Source organism: Rhinoderma darwinii, chromosome 6, assembly GCF_050947455.1.
Source record: "Rhinoderma darwinii isolate aRhiDar2 chromosome 6, aRhiDar2.hap1, whole genome shotgun sequence".
NCBI lineage: Eukaryota > Metazoa > Chordata > Amphibia > Anura > Rhinodermatidae > Rhinoderma > Rhinoderma darwinii.
Genome location: NC_134692.1, coordinates 42,992,683 through 43,011,739, shown reverse-complemented (window position 1 = coordinate 43,011,739; position 19,057 = coordinate 42,992,683). Strand labels below are relative to the sequence as shown.

The 19,057-nt window shown below is 42.9% G+C and overlaps 1 protein-coding gene and 1 long non-coding RNA gene across 9 annotated transcripts in view; one reads left to right on the top strand and one right to left on the bottom strand.

The window, feature by feature from the left end:
- LOC142655449 (uncharacterized) overlaps positions 1 to 19,057 on the top strand; it is a 136,041-nt gene that overhangs the window by 30,209 nt on the left and 86,775 nt on the right. The window contains exons 1-2 of one of the 2 annotated variants that reach the window (XR_012849493.1): positions 5,560 to 5,634; positions 7,798 to 7,931. The exons of the other annotated variant lie outside the window; for it this stretch is intronic. This is a non-coding gene — a long non-coding RNA (uncharacterized LOC142655449). Of the gene's footprint in view, positions 1 to 5,559; positions 5,635 to 7,797; positions 7,932 to 19,057 lie in introns of those variants that run through there. 2 annotated transcript variants of the gene reach the window in all.
- AGAP1 (ArfGAP with GTPase domain, ankyrin repeat and PH domain 1) overlaps positions 13,449 to 19,057 on the bottom strand; it is a 363,380-nt gene continuing 357,771 nt past the window's right edge. For all 7 annotated transcript variants that reach the window (XM_075829607.1, XM_075829608.1, XM_075829609.1 and 4 more), the window contains one exon: positions 13,449 to 17,664. In XM_075829607.1, the coding sequence (XP_075685722.1) occupies positions 17,449 to 17,664 (216 nt within the window). In that variant the 3' untranslated portion in view covers positions 13,449 to 17,448. The remainder of the gene's footprint in view (positions 17,665 to 19,057) is intronic.

Sequence of the window (19,057 nt, the reverse complement as noted above, 5' to 3'; positions counted from 1 at the left end):
CTTGGACTTTTACATTAAACACGCCCACTTGGACTTTTGCAAGCCTCATTTGCATAAATACAAAAATGGTCATAACTTGGCCAAAAATGCTCGTTTTTAAAAAAATAAAAACGTTACTGTAATCTACATTGCAGCGCCGATCTGCTGCAATAGCAGATAGGGGTTGCAAAATCTGGTGACAGAGCCTCTTTAAGCACCAGACCACCTGCTCAGGTTGATTTCTGGGCTTTCTTATTGTCCCCATAAGACCAAATGTAAAAGTCACCTCCAGCAGGAATAAGAAGATGTTATCTTTGGAAGAATTTGTTGGCAACAGTTAAAAGCAGAGGTAGCGCACTGGTAAAGATCTCTGCTAATAAATTTGAGGTGTGAGGGCCACGTGAGTTAACCCCCAAGCCACCATGCTCTCATGTCCCAATGTCACGCAAGGTTTTTCCTGTTGAAGGTCCGATTACCCGTTTTTAAAAGAGGTGAAAAATGCATCCTTGTAAAGCTGCTGTGCAGCTACCTCACAGCTTGCCTGATCCGAGTTGAGAGCAGGAATCACTGCTGTACAATGTGGGTTCAAACCCCCACATTGTCCTCCTGGTGACCTTGGGCATCTATGGAGGGACGGATTATGATACCTGTTTGAGTGAGGAGTATATTGCTGAAATCTGTAATAATCTACTATATAAATACAGCTTTCTTTACATAATTAACTTTCTTATGCAGCAACAATCTCACTGCGCTGCCTCCGCACCACTATAAACACCACCCAGCAAAGTACCGTTTTGGACAATCCACACATCAGGATTTGAACCAAGGACTGCACAGAAGACACTCACCATTCAGACACCAATTAATCACCACACCTCCAGCTCAAGATGGGGATTTTAGCTTTCTTATTGCCCCCCCCCCCCCCCATAAGACCAAACGTAATCATTACTTCCAGCAATAGGAACATGTCATCTTTGGAAGAGTTTGCGGCTGGCTCTCTGCAGCAGAGGTAGCGCACTGGTAATGTGCTCTGCTGATAAACTAGAAGTGTCAGGGCCATGTTGGTTCTATCCCCAGGATCTCTTCCTTGTGTCTCAGTTTTGAAAGTCACACACACACACTATATATATATATATATATATATATATATATATATATATACATATATATATATATATATATATATATACATATATATACATATACACACACACACACACACACACACACAAAATAGTAAGGCAGGTAGGAGCAGCACAAGTGCAAATGCTTGTTGCATTTGTTGGGTGAATAAACGTCACTTTTTTTCGTGAGTGCTGCTTCCATGCGCTTGTCTTTTTGTTATTTATATATATATATATATATATATATATATATACATACACACTACCGTTCAAAAGTTTAGGGTCACTTAGAAATTTCCTTATTTTTGCAAGAAAAGCACAGTTTTTTTTCAGTGAAGATAACATTAAATTAATCAGAAATACACTCTAAACATTGTTAATGTGCTAAATGACTATTCTAGCTGCAAACGTCTGGTTTTTAGTGCAATATCTACATAGGTGTATAGAGGCCCATTTCCAGCAACCATCACTCCAGTGTTCTAAGGGTACATTGTGTTTGCTAACTGTGTTAGAAGGCTAATGGATGTTTAGAAAACACTTGAAAACCCTTGTGCAATTATGTTAGCACCGCTGTAAACAGTTTTGCTATTTAGAGGAGCTATAAAACTGACCTTCCTTTGAGCTAGTTGAGAATCTGGAGCATTACATTTGTGGGTTCGATTAAACTCTCAAAATGCGAGAAATTGCCAAGAAACTGAAGAATTCCTACAACGGTGTGTACTACTCCCTTCAGAGGACAGCACAAACAGGCTCTAACCAGAGTAGAAAGAGAAGTGGGAGGCCCCGCTGCACAACTGAGCAACAAGACAAGTACATTAGTGTCTCTAGTTTGAGAAATAGACGCCTCACAGGTCCTCAACTGGCAGCTTCATTAAATAATACCCGCAAAATGCCAGTGTCGTCTACAGTGAAGAGGCGACTCCGGGATGCTGGCCTTCAGGGCAGAGAGGCAAAGAAAAAGCCATATCTGAGACTGGCCAATAAAAGGAAAAGATTAATATGGGCAAAAGCACACAGACATTGGACAGAGGAAGATTGGAAAAAAGTGTTATGGACAGACGAATCGAAGTTTGAGGTGTTTGGACCACACTGAAGAACATTTGTGAGATGCAGAACTGAAAAGATGCTGGAAGAGTGCCTGACGCCATCTGTCAAGCATGGTGGTGGTAATGTGATGGTCTGGGGTTGCTTTGGTGCTGGTAAAGTGGGAGATTTGTACAAGGTAAAAGGGATTTTGAATAAGGAAGGCTATCACTCCATTTTGCAACGCCATGCCAAACCCTGTGGACAGCGCTTGATTGGAGCCAATTTCATCCTACAACAGGACAATGACCCAAAGCACCCCTCCAAATTATGCAAGAACTATTTAGGGAAGAAGCAGGCAGCTGGTATTCTATCTGTAATGGAGTGGCCAGCGCAGCCACCAGATCTCAACCCCATAGAGCTGTGGTGGGAGCAGCTGGACCGTATGGTACGCAAGAAGTGCCCATCAAGCCAATCCAACTTGTGGGAGGGGCTTCTGGAAGCATGGGGTGAAATTTCTCCCGATTACCTTAGCAAATTAACAGCTAGAATGCCAAAGGTCTGCAATGCTGTAATTGCTGAAAATGGAGCATTCTTTGACGAAAGCAAAGTTTGAAGGAGAAAATTATTATTTGAAATAAAAATCATTATTTCTATCCTTGTCAATGTCTTGACTATATTTTCTAGTCATTTTGCAACTCATTTGATAAATATAAGTGTGAGTTTTCATGGAAAACACAAAATTGTCTGGGTGACCCCAAACTTTTGAACGGTAGTGTATATATACATATATATATATACATATACACACACACACACACAATATATATATATATATATATATATATACACACACACACACAAATACACACTATATACAAACTATATATACACACATACACTATATATGCACATGTACACATCACAAACACACAAATATGCACACATACATTACACATTGTAAACACACATGCACTTTCTTTTGATGTAGGATATTTGTGAATAGAGTTCAGCAGGTTGATGGGGTGAGATTCTTCACTCCAGCATTTCTCCTGCTCACAGTCCGACACAGTGCCACCGACAGTCTCCCCTCCCCTTACGTCCCGACTGGAAACAGCAGCAGTAGGGGAGGTTGTGTGAAGAGTAGGGAAGGGTGGCTGGAGGGGGAGATATTTTAGATAGCAGCACAGACCACGGCTGTTATTACAGTCGGACAGCCGTTCTTAGCTGCTATGCAACCCCCTTAGAAATGCTGTACCCTGCCGCCTGAGACACTGATCGTTTGGGCGGCCAGCAGGCAGCCAACTATTCACCAGCCCATCTGGCATTTGCCAGAACCGCCAGATGGCCCTGGCTGGGACTATAATCTGCTGTGGATTTTCTGCACGGAAAATCGGCATAGTTTTTGTCATGTATGGCCCCTGCTTTAATGTGTGTATGTGCCCCAATAATACAGCTATGCAAAATAATGTTGTCAGATGGTTCCAGTCTCACAATATCGTGTCGATTTCATAGCGACTGCCATGATGTCCCATAAAGAGGTGTTACGAATGTCTCTGAGTAAAGAAAAGGCACATACAAGTATAACGATTTTAATGGTTCAGTACAGATTTCAGTGTATGAGTACCCACACGTAGTGGATTTATTCTGGATTTTCTGCAGCGTTTCGGGTTAACGTGAAAGGCCACTGTCACATTGCAGTATTGTAAATCAGGAGTGGGTCCAAAACACGGAAGACTTAGTCCCTCTTCACACGACAGGGATTCCCGGCCGTGTGACGGACATTTCTTGAATGGCCATCACACGGCCGCAGTAAGAACTATAGACCCCAAATGGGGCTATTCGCACGGCTGATTAAACCAGCCGTCAAAAAATGGAGCATGCCCTATTTTCGAACGTTCTCCCGCCCGCACGGTTCCCATAGAAGTCTATGGGGCCGTGTAAAGCACGGCTGTCACTCAGATGTGATCAGAGTGACGGTTGAGCTTTCTGCCGCTCGTTCGCTTTCTTCTCCTTCTCACAGTGCGAAGTGCATGTGAGGAGGAGGGCATTTTTTTGCTCCCTGTAGGACCGGAATCCCTAATCCCCGGCCACAGCGTTGCCGAAGCTGTGGCTGCGGATTCCGCTCCAGAAGTTCCTAACTTCACAGTCCATATATGAACATAGTCACGTCAGGGGCTTCTCCAGGTGCAATCCCCTACCCCTGAAACTGAATCCCCAGTGCTGTGGCCAGTGTTTCCGCTCCAGAAGTCCCTGACTTCACTGTCCATATATGGACACAGTGACGTCAGGGACTTCTGAAGTGGAATCCCTGGTGCTGTGGCCGGCGATTACTATTCAGAAGTCCCTGACTTCACTCTCCATATATGGACATTGAATTCAGGGACTTCTCGTGGAACGGTCCCCTACAGTGGCGCCATCAACCGGAAGGTAGGGGGTGCACTACCCACACAGGAGCTGTGTGGCAATACCTACAGGGGGGCTGTGTGGAATTACCTACAGGGGGCTGTGTGGCACTACCTCCAGGGGGGCTGTGTGGCACTACCTACAAGGGGGGCAGTGTGGCACTATCTACAAGGGGGGCTGTGTGGCACTACCTACAGTGGGGCTATGTGGCACTACCCACAGGGGGGCTGTGTGGCACTACCTACAGGGGGGCTGTAGCAGTATCTACAGAGGCCAGTGTGTGGCATTATCTACAGAGGGAAGTGTGTGGCAAAAAATGTAAAAAAAACTGATGCAAAACGGGCGAGAAAAACGGACCAAAACGGACGTTTTTATCAGCCGACACTCTGATCCGGTCGTGTGACTAGAGCAATCTTCCTATTATACTTTTTCTTTGTTCATGTGCCACTCTCGGTTTTGGCTTGCAAATACGGATGCAAAATATTGACCAAAATACTGCCATAAATCGTAAACATTCAGAAATGAATGTGCCTGCTGCAGATTTGAAAATCCACAGCATGCTCTGCTTTCCATGCGGGAAAATGTTCAGTAGCATGCGGATGAGATTTTTTAAATCTCATCTACTTGCCTGCAACAGTCTCCGCAAATCGAGACAAAAATGCATGGGCAGGGGGGCCTATACAGTGGCGGATCCCCATATGGGCGTTTCGGGCGGTCGCCCGGGGCCCAAGGCTTGCAGGGGGGCCCATAGCTTCCCACACCGCACACAAGTGAAACAAAACTCTCCAGGGCTGCTGCTGCCGGCCGCATTCTAGAGGCGGGGGGAATGTGCAGGGGGAGTCAATTGCGGCCAGGGAACAGGGGCACAGCACATCAGCTGTAGAGAGCAGACTGTCAGAGATTGTGATTGGCAGGTGCTGGAGTCTCCCTGACAGTCTGCTCCTCTGTGCTGCTGTGCACTGTCCCTCCTGTCTAAACCTCCAGCAGCTGCCTGATAACGGCAAAACTGAAACTAGAGGGTGAAGGACCTGTGGTGACGTCACAGTCACATGATTAAGGTCCTGGAGGCTGCCAGAGACAAGCACCGCAGAGGAAGAGACTGGTAAGTGTGTGTGTGTTAGTTAATGTAAGTCTATATAGTGTGTGCTGTGTATATAGTGTCTATAATGTAAGTCTATGTAGTGTGTGTGTGTGTGTGTGTGTGTGTCATAATGTAAGTCTATATAGTGTGTGCTGTGTATATAGTGTGTGCTGTGTATATAGTGTGTGCTGTGTATATAGTGTGTGCTGTGTATATAGTGTGTGCTGTGTATATAGTGTCTATAATGTAAGTCTATGTAGTGTGTGTGTGTGTGTCATAATGTAAGTCTATATAGTGTGTGCTGTGTATATAGTGTGTGCTGTGTATATAGTGTCTATAATGTAAGTCTATGTAGTGTGTGTGTGTGTGTGTGTGTGTGTGTGTGTGTGTGTGTGTGTGTCATAATGTAAGTCTATATAGTGTGTGCTGTGTATATAGTGTGTGCTGTGTATATAGTGTCTATAATGTAAGTCTATGTAGTGTGTGTGTGTTTGTGTGTGTGTGTGTGTGTGTGTGTCATAATGTAAGTCTATATAGTGTGTGCTGTGTATATAGTGTGTGCTGTGTATATAGTGTGTGCTGTGTCTATAATGTAAGTCTATGTAGTGTGTGTGTGTGTGTGTGTGTGTGTGTGTGTGTGTGTGTGTGTCATAATGTAAGTCTATATAGTGTGTGCTGTGTATATAGTGTGTGATGTGTATATAGTGTCTATAATGTAAGTCTATGTAGTGTGTGTGTGTTTATGTGTGTCATAATGTAAGTCTATATAGTGTGTGCTGTGTATATAGTGTGTGCTGTCTATATAGTGTGTGCTGTGTATATAGTGTGTGCTGTGTTTATAGTGTCTATAATGTAAGTCTATATAGTGTGTGTGGTTTGAATATATAGTGTTTGGTGTTAGTGTGAATTGTATATAGGGTGTTTAATCTCACATTTTTTGTGTGCAAAATAATTTCCCACCCATAGAGCCCTCTGCAGTAAGTCAGATGCTCAGAACCCCCCCCTGCAGTATAATCTCCCCCATGGAGCCCTCAGTAGTTATTATTCTGCAGGGGGGGGTCAGAGCGTTTGATTGACTGTTCAGGGTTCTATAGGGGAATAACTCCTTCCCCCCCCAAGAGCCATAAGGGCGGATTTACACGAACGTGTAATTTGTCCGTGCAACGCGCATGCTTTTCACGCGCCTCGCACGGACCTATGCAAGTATATGGGGCAGTGCAGACTGTCAGTGATTTTTGCGCAGCGTGAGTCTGCTGCGTAAAACTGACGACATGTCCTATATTTCTGCGTTTTTTGCGCATCACGCACCCATTGAAGTCAATGGGTGCGTGAAAATCACGCATGCCACACGGAGGCACCTCCGTGGGACGTGCGTGATTTGCTCAACAGCAGTATAACTATGATTGCAAACAGAAAAGCACCAGGTGCTACAAACATACAAACAGAGTGTCATAATGATAGCGGGTGCGCGAAAGGCACGCAGCCGCGCATCATATGGTGATGACACACGGAGCTGTTAAGTGCCTTTTGCGCGCGCAAAACGCCGCATTTTTTGTGTGCGCAAAACGCACACGCTCGTGTAAATCCGCCCTAAGTGTCAGACACTTAGACCCTCCCATAGGGCACTCAGCAGTCAGTCAGATGCACTGGGGAGGGGTGTCTGACTGCTTAAAGGGTAACTAACGAAACTTTTAAAAAAAAATTACATGTCATAGTGACATGTCAAATGTTCTAATTGGTGGGGGTCCGGGCACTGAGACCCCACCAATCGCTGAAACAAAGTGGCAGAAGCGCTCAGGTGAGTGAGGAGCCACTTTGTTTCTGATCGTCTTTCCTCTGATAGCCGAGCATGCGGTCTATGGGCACAACAGAAAGTCTATGAGTCCGTACACCGCGACGAGGAAAGACAATCAGAAATTAAGTGGAACAGCGCTCACCCGAGCACTCCTGCTGCTTTGTTTTAGTGATCGGTGGTGGTCTCAATGCTGGGACCCCCATCAATCAAAACTTCTGACATATCACTCTCACTATGACACGCCAAATGTTTTTTAAAAGTTTAGTTACCTCTTGGGGACTGAATTTATTGGTTTGAGTTAATGTATGGGCCTGGGTCTTAATTTGCTTAGGGGTCTGGGGTATAAGACAATTTATGGTGTTTATGTCTGAATTTTTATGTTGCTATAGACTCTGAAAATGGCTACAGAATCAAGGGGAAAAGATTTCTCATCAGGAAACTGCAGTCATCAGGAGAAGTCGCCATAGCGGTCTGTGTCAGATGGAGAAGAAAAGAGAACGACCTATCAGTGAAGACATCACCTGTGAGTCATTGCATTTATCTGTCACCTCTCCTGACATGTCTGTTATCGGAAATCCTTGTATTCCACATAAAGTCTTTGTGTACCCAGGACTAATAGACAAATGCGTGTTACCATTCCCCTTGTCAGGAGGATGTGTCCCTACACAGTGTGATACTGTCAGCGATGGTTGGAGACTGTCAGTGTGTAGGGACACAGCCCTTTGACAAGGGGAATCGTAGCACTCATTTGTCAATGCTCACACAGAAAGGTGGTGTTTAATATAGACATGACGTGGCAGGGCGGTGGTGGACAAGGGGGCCCAAGCTTGTGGAACAGCCCAGGGCCCATGGTTTACTTAATCCGCCACTGGGCCTATACCATACAAATCGTGTGCTACTGCTTTATTCATTTCAGCCAATTACAATGTGGTACAGACCAAATTGGTACAGTTCAACCCAATTCCTTAGGGTATGTTCACAGGCTTAACAAAAACCGGCTGAAAAGACAGAGCTGTTTTCAAAGGAAAACAGCTCCTGATTTTCAGCCGTTTTTTTAAGCATCTCACGGTTTTTACAGCCGTTTTTCTATAGAGTCATTAAAAACGGCTCAAGAAGTGACATGCACATCTTATTCACGGGCGTTTTTTTTACGCGGGCGTTTTGAAAAACGGTCGTTTAAAAAACGCCCCATGGGAATGGAACGCCGTATTTCCCATTGAAATCAATGGTCAGATGTTTGTAGGCGTTCTGCTTCCGATTTTTCAGCCGTTTTCCGGGATGCTTACGGCCCGAAAAACGGCTGAATATAGCCGGTGTGAACATACCCTTACAATTGGCAAACATCAACTTTCTGCTGATTTACTGCATAGTGCATATATCCTCACAAACACCAACATTACTGAACATGCGCTTTTCTACACATCACTCTGATTAACCCCTTCAGGACGAAGCAATTTTTGGATTTTTCATTTTCGTTTTTCACTCGCGGTCTTCCAAGTGCCATGACTCTTATTTTTCCGTCAGTAGAGTGGAGTGAGGGCTGATTCTTTGCGGGAGGATTTGTAGTTTCTATTGGTAGCATTTAGGGTAAGGGCACACGGTGCGTCGTTGATGTGGTTTTGTCACGGTTTTGTTGCGTTTGAAAACTGCATGCGTTTTTGGTCTCTGTAATGCTGCAGTTCTGTTGCGTTTTTAAAGGAAAGAATTGATGGACATAGTTTTCACCCGTGTTGAAGTTTGTTAGGTGCTTCCTGTATATAGTTCATTACAATGCATTGCAGAACTGTTAGCAAAAACGCAAGCAGTTCAGCAACAACTTTGGCAGCGCGGTCATTAACCGCATGCAGTCGGACATTATGAAGATGCAGTTAACTGCACAAAAAACACATTGTAATATAATAGCAGCCGTCTGTCCATAACACAAATGTCACCATTGACTTCTATTGAAAAATGACTTGCTACAGTTTAAAAACACAACATAAATGCACCGTGACCGCACCGCGTGGCCTTACCCTTAAAGTACCTAATAATGTACTGGGAATGTGAAAAAAATATATATTTTCAGGCTGATATTGGAAAAAACGGAGACTCCACAATTGTTTATTTTGGTTTCGTTGTTACGGCTTTCATCGTGTGGTAAAAAGGCTACTTAACTTTATTCTGTGCCTCAATACGATTATGGTGACACCAAATTTATATAGTTTTTTTTATATTTTACTGCTTTTAAAGAAAATAAAACTTTTTGCTAAAAAACTTTGATTTGTGTCAAAGTTCTCAATGTTGTGGTTCAGATGTCTAGGGGATGCACTTTGCCAACACTGTTTTAAAGGGGTTTTATGAAACTAGACAGAGTCTGTTCTTATTCCAGAAACAGTGCCACTCTTGTTCTTTGGCTGCGTTTTGTGTTGCATATCAACTTAGCCTCATTCAAAGAATTGGAGTTAAGCTGCAATACCAGACACAGATGATGAGGAAGAGTGGCGCTGTTTCTGGAAAAAGAGCAGACCCTTTTTTCTAATCTCAGGCAAACCTTTTGTCTTATGTGTGTGGCTTGTATTATGGCATTTACAATTTAATTTGTTGTGGTTGCTACACACCAGCAAAGCAGGTCTGGCAAGATACAACTAGTTTAGACACAGCTACAGCTAGTCTTCAGGTGGCAGTGCAGGAAGGAATACAACAGACATCATGTATGTAAGGGTTCCGTTCTGACGTTTCGTCTGTGCTGCCCGTCAGAACGGAACCCTGACTGAAACCATAGGTTTTTGTTTGCATCACCATTGATTTAACAATTTTCTCTATTAAATCTGCAAAATAGTTTACGTTTGTCTTAGTTGCGCAAGGGTTCTGTCGTTGTGAAGAAATGAATAGCGCAGTCGACTACAGTAGTCATTCCGTCAAAGTGACACAATCCTTGCACAACTGAGACAAACGTAAACCATTTGTACCGTCTCCGTCACCATTGAAATCAATGGTGATGCAAAGGGAAACCTGTGGTTTCCGCTTGTTTCAGTCAGGTTTCCGTTCTGACAGGAAGCTCCGCCGTTCCGTCAGAACGGAACCTTGACGCAGATGTGAACGAAGCCTAAGTCAGGTTCCAAAAGATGGACTTTTTTTTAAGTTTGGAGTTTACATTTTTATGTAGTAAATGTAACCCCACAGGGTCTCAGACGCAGTTTTCACAAATATACTTTTCAACATCTTTTACTTCTGTCGGCTCCTGTCTCCTCCATACTTTGATCTGCTTTTTCTTCTACAATACGTCAAATCTAATGGCCATTTTACACCGCATAGTCAATACACGGGTAGTGACCAACAGACTTATCTAGATATAGACTCACTCACTGGTGCCTGTAATCACTTTCATGGACAATGGTTGCTTTAGGCCTGGAGCCCAGGAGTCCAGCTATCTTGTAATCTGAAAACACTGCTGTATTAGACTCTGTGTACTGCTCAGATTTAATACACTAGACCAGTACGGTGCTCTGAGTCCTGATGTAAATTGTGTATTAGAACCATGAAAACCACAGACCTCGGCCTCACAAGTGATAGAACCACACAGAGAGGAACTGAATTCACACTGTGCTATGTAACAAGCTGAATACTCCAGCAACAAAGACAAGTAGATAAATGTGGGAGCTGTGACTCAGTTCCCACCTTCCCAAAGGACTGTATTTTACCCATAGAATCGATGTCTGGAGAGGATCCGTCATTTCCACTATTAAGCTGCTGTTAGTTTTTAATGCACTCGTCAATAGTGCATTTAATGGACAGGACGAGCAGCTGCAATTCCTCCGATAACTCATAACGCTGCAGTTGAGCAGTCGCAGGGGAAGAAGGATCACCGCAGATTTTAAAGAGAAAATTGTTAATTTGGGATTGATAAAAGGCTTTTCTAAATGAGGAATAGTGGAGATAAATGGATTTGTCTTTTGCTCTCATTTTGCAAAGTAACATTTGTGAAGTCAGAGGATTTAAATTATCTCTTCAACATCACTCTTGATTCCTCTCCATCTTCTAGACTGCTGGTACTCTCTTCTCTTTTTTCTCACTGTATATTCATCCTAAAATAATCTCTCCCTTCACCTCCCTCATGGTCCTGCTGTCTCCTTCCAGCCCTTTCGCTAGCAACATCTTTATCTTGTTCTCTTGCTCTTCTCTTTTATATTTAGTCCTCTAGTGTTTCCATTCTCCACTTTTATCTGAGCGTTGTTCTGCCAGCCCCCGGCTTTTCTGCAAGATTAGAGAGCAAGCTGCTGGGATCAGTGATCCCCCAGCCTTGGTCGAGAATTACTGCGTTTTTCAGAGCATACCATACAATTGCTTCCTCCCATGCGATGTGAGTGTGGACATGCTGTACTATTATAGCTGTGAGATGCTCATACTCATTGGAGCATATTTATCAATGCAATTCTAACAGTTTTCTGTCATTATTGCATAGAAAAAAAATGAAATTTATGTTGAATTAAATATTTATTAAGCCTCCCCAATACTTTTCTTCACATACATAAAGTGTGGCTGTAAAGTGGCAGATAAAGACCCGGAATAGTACCAGTACATACTGCAGTGTAATTACACACGGTCGCCAGTATTAAGGCCCTTTTACATCGGTAAATTGTCGTACGAACGCTTATTCTCGATCATTTTCCTGCGTAAACAGGGCAGCAAACTTCTTTTATGCGGCCAGAAAAACGGCTTATCGGCAGCACATCTCCCCATGTAAACAGGGTATGTGCTACTGTATTTGTTCATCCCATACTTGTGATCATTGCTCGGCTTAAATGGAGTAAACGAGCGCAAATCAACATTCTCTATTGTCAAAAGTTGCTAGTTTAAATGGCAGAATATCTGCCTATGTAAAAGGAGTCTTTGTAAATGGTCCCCATTGTGTTTGGATATTCTCTGCAATAAAACATATAGAAAACACAAATAATAATTTGTATTTATCAGAACTGCATGATGTGGCTTTTGGCTTCAATCAGGAAAATAATTAATGTTATTACTTGTTATGATACTAGGAGCAGAGGTGTAATGTAAATGTAGGTCGGCAATGTAAATTCTGTAACAAAGTTCCCACCTAACATGCACCATTTATATTACTGGTGTCTTCCTATGTGACAGAGGGGCCCTTGGGTCCCTGCAAGCATCAAAGCATGGGTATGTCTGTTACCTCTGTGCCCCCTCTCGATATGCTCCCGGGAGCAGGCACATGGAAACCAATCCTAAAGAAAAGGTTTGGGATGTTTTGCCTGTTCCTTTTGTAGGAATCGGTTATTGTTTTCAGTAAAATTGAAGACTTACACATACAAACACCAATCACATCACTTCTGCCACGTGTACAAAAAGTTTTGTACACTCAAATCATCATGATCAATATTCTTGTTCTGGTCCATTGTTTATTCCAAAGCAACCGTTTCCTAGTCTTCCAACTGCTTTACTCTAAATTCCTCCGACAACACTTTCTGACTGTGCTCCGGCCTTGCTCAGCCTTGTTACAGGGTAAGCGTGTGGATCAAAATCACTATCAAATGTACACATCCTAAGGCCAGGGCTTCACCAAGACTTTTTGTAGTGCTACTGCTTTTTTTTTTTACTAGAACGGAGACCCCCAACAATCGCTAAAACGAAGTGGCAGAAGCGGGTGAGCCCTCTGCCGCTTCGTTTCTGATTGGCTTTCATTGGAAAGCCGAGTGAGAAGCGTACAGGCTCAATAGAAAGTCAATGAACCCGTGCACCGCTCAGTGCTTGGACCCCCTACTAATCAAAACTTCTGACATGTCAAACTTTTTTTAAAGTTTAATTACACTTTAAAATCAATCAGTAGCACTACAAAAGGTCTAGGTGTAGCCCTGGCCTTAATAGCTGGAATAGTTGCCATTATGTGTAGTCATTGATTTGGAGTCATAGAAGATAGCTGTAAGGCCGCGTGATCTCATCTGAGCTTCAGTGAAAAGTCCAAAAACGATCTTCAAATATGTCCCGATATTAAAATGACATAATAGTCGAAAAGTCAAACAACCAGAACTTGTTTCTATCCAAATAGTTTTTCCTTGGTTTTTATTTTACATACATTTTGCATCCTCTAATAAGACACGATACAAAAGAATTCTGTATAACTTAGACAACATAATCAATAAGACACCGAAAAAAAAAAAAAAATAAGAACTCTGTACCACCTATATGCAAGGTGTATATTGCAGAGTTGTAGTCTGAAATAAGATACACACTACTCAGGGGCAGAATCTGGCTCCACATCTGGTCAGAAGAGATAAAAAAACAAAAAAAAAACAACAATTAAATAAAAGTGCCCCTCCCAAGTTCATGGGGTGGATGTCTTGAAAATGGACTCTCTGCCAGAGGGAGATGACAACACACTGTATTCAACTCCCACTTCTTCTCAGTCTCAGGACACACATATTCCCTTTTACTGTAGTGCTCACATACTCTATTCAGGAGAAAAATAAATGATCACTTGTGCTCCATGGCCATGGGTGGCTCTGTGTGATTTGGAGGTGCAGGTTATACTGGACAGGGCTGTAGTCACCTTGTAGATAAATATCATTATAAAATCATTTGGATCACCTCCAGTATCTGTAGTGTTTTTTTGTTTTTTTTTACAGAACAAAACTTTTAGTCTTGGGTGTCCTATACTGAGAGAGTTCTTGAAAACGCTTCAAGGCGGAGAGATTCCTAGTTTTTGGGATGCCATTAAATGTACAGCTAATTGGCTCCTCCTCTTGTGAAGACCGATTCCTTTAGCTTATTTGGTCACTGATATGTCATAGCATGCAGTGTATAATATATCTCTCTCCCTGTTCAAGGGTGTGATTCTACAACAATATATCCAGGAGACATGATTTCTTCATTTAATGCCACCTTCTGTTGGCACAGGAATTGTAAGAAACAAAATAAACCAAAACATAAATCACATCTTCCATATTTATAAAAGTGCTACGTACACATGTGTGAAACTTCCCGAGAATGGAGATAACGTGGAGAAATCTGGGGATCAAGTTGTGCAGTGCAAATCTACAAAGAGGGACATAGACTGCTATTAACTAGAACACTATTTGACTATGAACCCTACCTGTATGCCAACCCATAAATCATTTCTTTTGAATCCTTGTTTTCCTGGACGACAGCCTTAAGCCCCATAGATATTAGATTGATGAAATCAGCAGGATCGCCATTGCCGGTTTAAGAATGGGAATCACAAGCATTTAACTTAATTAGGAATTCTGCAGAAACTTTAAAAAAAACTGAACATGTGAATATTGCTTCAGGTAGAGAGGATGAGTCTGGCAGTAGTTAACCTGTACCAGTTGCACAGGAGCCTCATATCAGTACACTGCTTCTGTGAACCCTAAACTCCGCTCTCTTCTGTAAGTGACGGCTTCTCTCCATTCTCCTCATCATCATGATACAGCTCCTGCCACACACAGTCCAGTTGTCAACTTCACAATCAGACCAAGTTGCATTCTGCTTCTGTAATGCCGCGTTAAACTTCTTATCCACAGGGTTTTCTAACTCAGACCACTTTTAAAGGCTGGAAATACATGGCCTGTCCTGGTCCCATAAGAAAAGGCCTGTGTGTGGAGGAGATGACAAACACCTCAAAGTGCATGTTATTGCACACAGAGCTTTTTCGACATGTTTGCAAATCTCCATGCAATGGACATGATTGTTTTCTTTTCACACATAGAGGGTTCCACTGTTTATTTGCTCCCAGTGAGGCACTGCATATGGGGGGGCTGAGGATGGGCAGATGTCCCATTGTCCATTGGTGAGACATTTGCCTGTTAATAGTTACCCTTCGAATAACCAAGAAAGCCATGAAGACTAATGTAAAGAGGTACTCCGACCACAGACGAACACACCTTGAAAAAACAGTGATTTCATTTGCGATCGTAGATTTGCGAAGTATTTAATTCGTCATGCAGTTTTAGGGGTTAAAGATGGTATGCCATCTATTTAAAAAAAAAAAAAAAAAAAAAGTATTGTAAGTTTGGCCTGAGCATATTCTATGACTACTATAGTAATGCAGCATTGTAGTAATAACACAAGATTGGGAAACACCGTCACGTAGCGCTGCTCTTCTATGTAACACAGGGCCAATGAGGCAAATGTATATAAACCAGTGCTGACAAAAGAGTGGAGGAGATGCCGACAGCAACGAATGAAATTATATATATATATTCCTATGGGAAACACTTCACTTTTGTCTGTACTGGTTTTTATACATAAAGTAGGATATCTGCCTGTGAAAAAAGGTAAAACAGGTATCCCTTGTACCAATGGGACTTTTACCAATATATCTAGAACATTCTGAAGAAAGGGTTAGATGGCAGAGTGCTTTTTCTTTTTCCTTACCAGAATGACAATATACAGGACATGCACTAGATAGAGAGCTCCTCCTAAAATACTAACTTTAATGTCACTCATAGGGGATTGGTAGTTAATCAGTTGAATGCATTTTGTTGCAACCTGTTATCAGCCATTTCAGGCTGGGGGGAAGCTGAATGTAGTGTTATTCAATGGGATTACTGATATGAAACCAAAGTCTCCCGCCATCATGACCAGCTTTCATATCGCCACTCCCGAGAACCGCAAGATATGTGTGTATGATATTAGTTGCATGTTTATAAGCCAATGCTATTCTTCCATTACCTGTGTCCCTTACCCTTAATCACATTACATTTCCATGACTTCAGTTCTGTGTTTTGAGGCATGGTCATACTTCTTTGTGACTTAAGAGAAATGGCGCGGTGGCGGAGAAAAGCTTAAAGGGCTTTGTTATTGATGAGGGTCCCATCGGTTGAAACCCCACGATCAGACATGGATGGCTTATCCTATCAACAGTCTGTGGTGTTTAAACCCCTTTATCCACTGTTTTATGTTCTTATTAAGAAGTTATTTTATCCAATGGTTACCATTTATTAAACAAATATATTGTCAACGCTCCAATATCAATGCATATCAATATACATGACACTGCTGGCTAGGACTACTACAATGTGTGTTCTACATACAGAGCTCTCCATGAAAGCATGTTCCATAGCGCAGTAAGTACTTCTAATTAGTGCCATTTAAGTAAGCCTTTAAGGAAAAAAATAAATGCACTCAACCATGTAACCACTTCACTCATGATGTTTCTGTTTTTATTACGTTTGCAAATCAGCTAGGCAATGTGACCCAGATGTACTGAAACAATGGGTGTAATGGGTGTGTTTTAGGAGCTGAGCCACACGACAGAGGCACCTCAGGTGGCCAGCGCATCTTTCTATTAAATTATTTCTGTAAATTAAAAAAAAAAGAAAACAAATTTACAAAAGAGAAAAAAAAAAATCAGATCTAATGTCAAATTAAAAAACAGCTATTCTAAACGCACCCTTCAAAAAGCTTTTACAGAATTTTTTTTGTTCCTATATTTTTGGGGGGTTGCATTTAGTGGGAACAGACGCTGTAAAGCGCAGCAAGATTATGACAAGGAGTCTGAAGATGGGGCCCAGAATGTCTCTCCTAATATGATTCTTGTAAGAATATTGCAATCACATCCCTGTAATCAGCGGAGCGTGGAGAGAGCTTCCTCCTCAGCTAATATGCTCCCTTCTACATGATGAGTAATCATGTCCTATTAAACAGCGGTACAGGCTGAGGGAACTCAACTATACAAGTGTAATGAAGCCAGCATTCTCTGAGGACAGATTAGCTCCAAGTGATTTGACACATAGCATCATTGGAGCCTCAAACCTGACAAACTCAGTGCCTGCGTGTGATTTATGTGGAGCAGTGCTTGTCAGATGAGAGCAGAGCCTAAGTGTTCTGCTGGGGTAGAGGTGAAATGTGCACATAACTGACAGCTCTCTGCCTGCCGTCCTCCTCTTTTTTTTCTTCCTGCATCCCAAATGCTAGTGAAGGCTCAGTCTGTTCTCCCCCTTGTTCAGCACTCGGTGCTTTAACTCCTCCCATGTCATTCCTGGCTCCTCCCCCTGCGGTTCGAGGGTGAGCAGTGCTTGAGTCTGTCTCCTTTTCACATGATTTTAGATTAAGGTGGGCATCAGTCCTCCACCTCCTGTGTTGCTGTTGTTGTTGCGATTGTTTTTCCGGGAGAGGTTTGGTGTAGCCATGAGCACAAACTGTTCGTCAGGGCAGCCATACTGCAGCAGAAGATCCCGCACCTCTGAGGTCACGGCTTGCTTGGCGTATGCTAAAGCTGTGTTGCCATGGAAGTCCCGTGCCATTACATCAACGCCGTACTGGAAAGAAAAAACAAAACAAATGAAAAAATGTTTATTTACACTTTTGCTGAACAGACTTGGTCACACTGCCACCAGCCTAAGTGGATCCCTATCATGGCCAAACGGTATGATGTTATAATACCGCGAATGACATGCCATTGTGTTAAAATGAAAACCCTGGAGAGGCGGGAATAGCACGGGCCGGTGGCAGAAATACGGTGTCAAATTTTAACAAATTATTAATAGCTTTATTTCTTTAAAGAAATATGTTAGACCCCTAAATGAATGCCAATATGCCTTTTTACGGCGGTCATCAAGGAGCCTAATGCCACATTGCCGCCTTTTTATAGTCTATCTAATGACAGCTGGGAACCTGCTGTAATGACTGGGATCAGAGAAACTTCCGATCCTTAAAGAGGCTCTGTCACCAGATTTTGCAACCCCTATCTGCTATTGCAGCAGATCGGCGCTGCAATGTAGATTACAGTAACGTTTTTATTTTTAAAAAACGAGCATTTTTGGCCAAGTTATGACCATTTTTGTATTTCTGCAAATGAGGCTTGCTAAAGTCCAACTGGGCGTGTATTATGTGCGTACATCGGGGCGTGTTTACTTCTTTTACTAGCTGGGCGTTGAGAAAAGAAGTATCATCCACTTCTCTTCACAACGCCCAGCTTCTGGCAGTGCAGACACAGAGCGTGTTCTCGAGAGATCACGCTGTGACGTCACTCACTTCCTGCCCCAGGTCCTGCATCGTGTCGGACGAGCGAGGACACATCGGCACCAGTGGCTACAGTTGATTCTGCAGCAGCATCGGCGTTTGCAGGTAAGTCGATGCAGCTACTTACCTGCAAACGCTGATGCTGCTGCAGAATCAACTGTAGCCTCTGGTGCCGATGTGGCCGACACGATGCAGGACCTGGGGCAGGAAGTGAGTGACATCACAGCGTGATCTCTCGAGAACATGCTGTGTCTGCACTGCCAGAAGCTGGGCGTTCTGAAGAGAAGTGGATGATACTTCTCATCAGAAAGCCCAGCTAGTAAAAGAAGTAAAAACGCCCCGATGTACGCACATAATACACGCCCAGTTGGACTTTTACTTTAAACACGCCCAGTTGTACTTTTGCAAGCCTCATTTGCATAAATACAAAAATGGTCATAACTTGGCCAAAAATGCTCGTTTTTAAAAATAAAAACGTTACTGTAATCTACATTGCAGCGCCTATCTGCTGCAATAGCAGATAGGGGTTGCAAAATCTAGTGACAGAGCCTCTTTAAGCCCTTAGCGATTGCAGCATCTAAGTAATTTCAGATGGTGGTTTAACCCCATAGGCCCACCCATGACGCGATCGCAGGGTGCCGATGCTTTCCATGGCATCCGGGGTCCTAACAAAGGCCCTCAAGTCTGCAT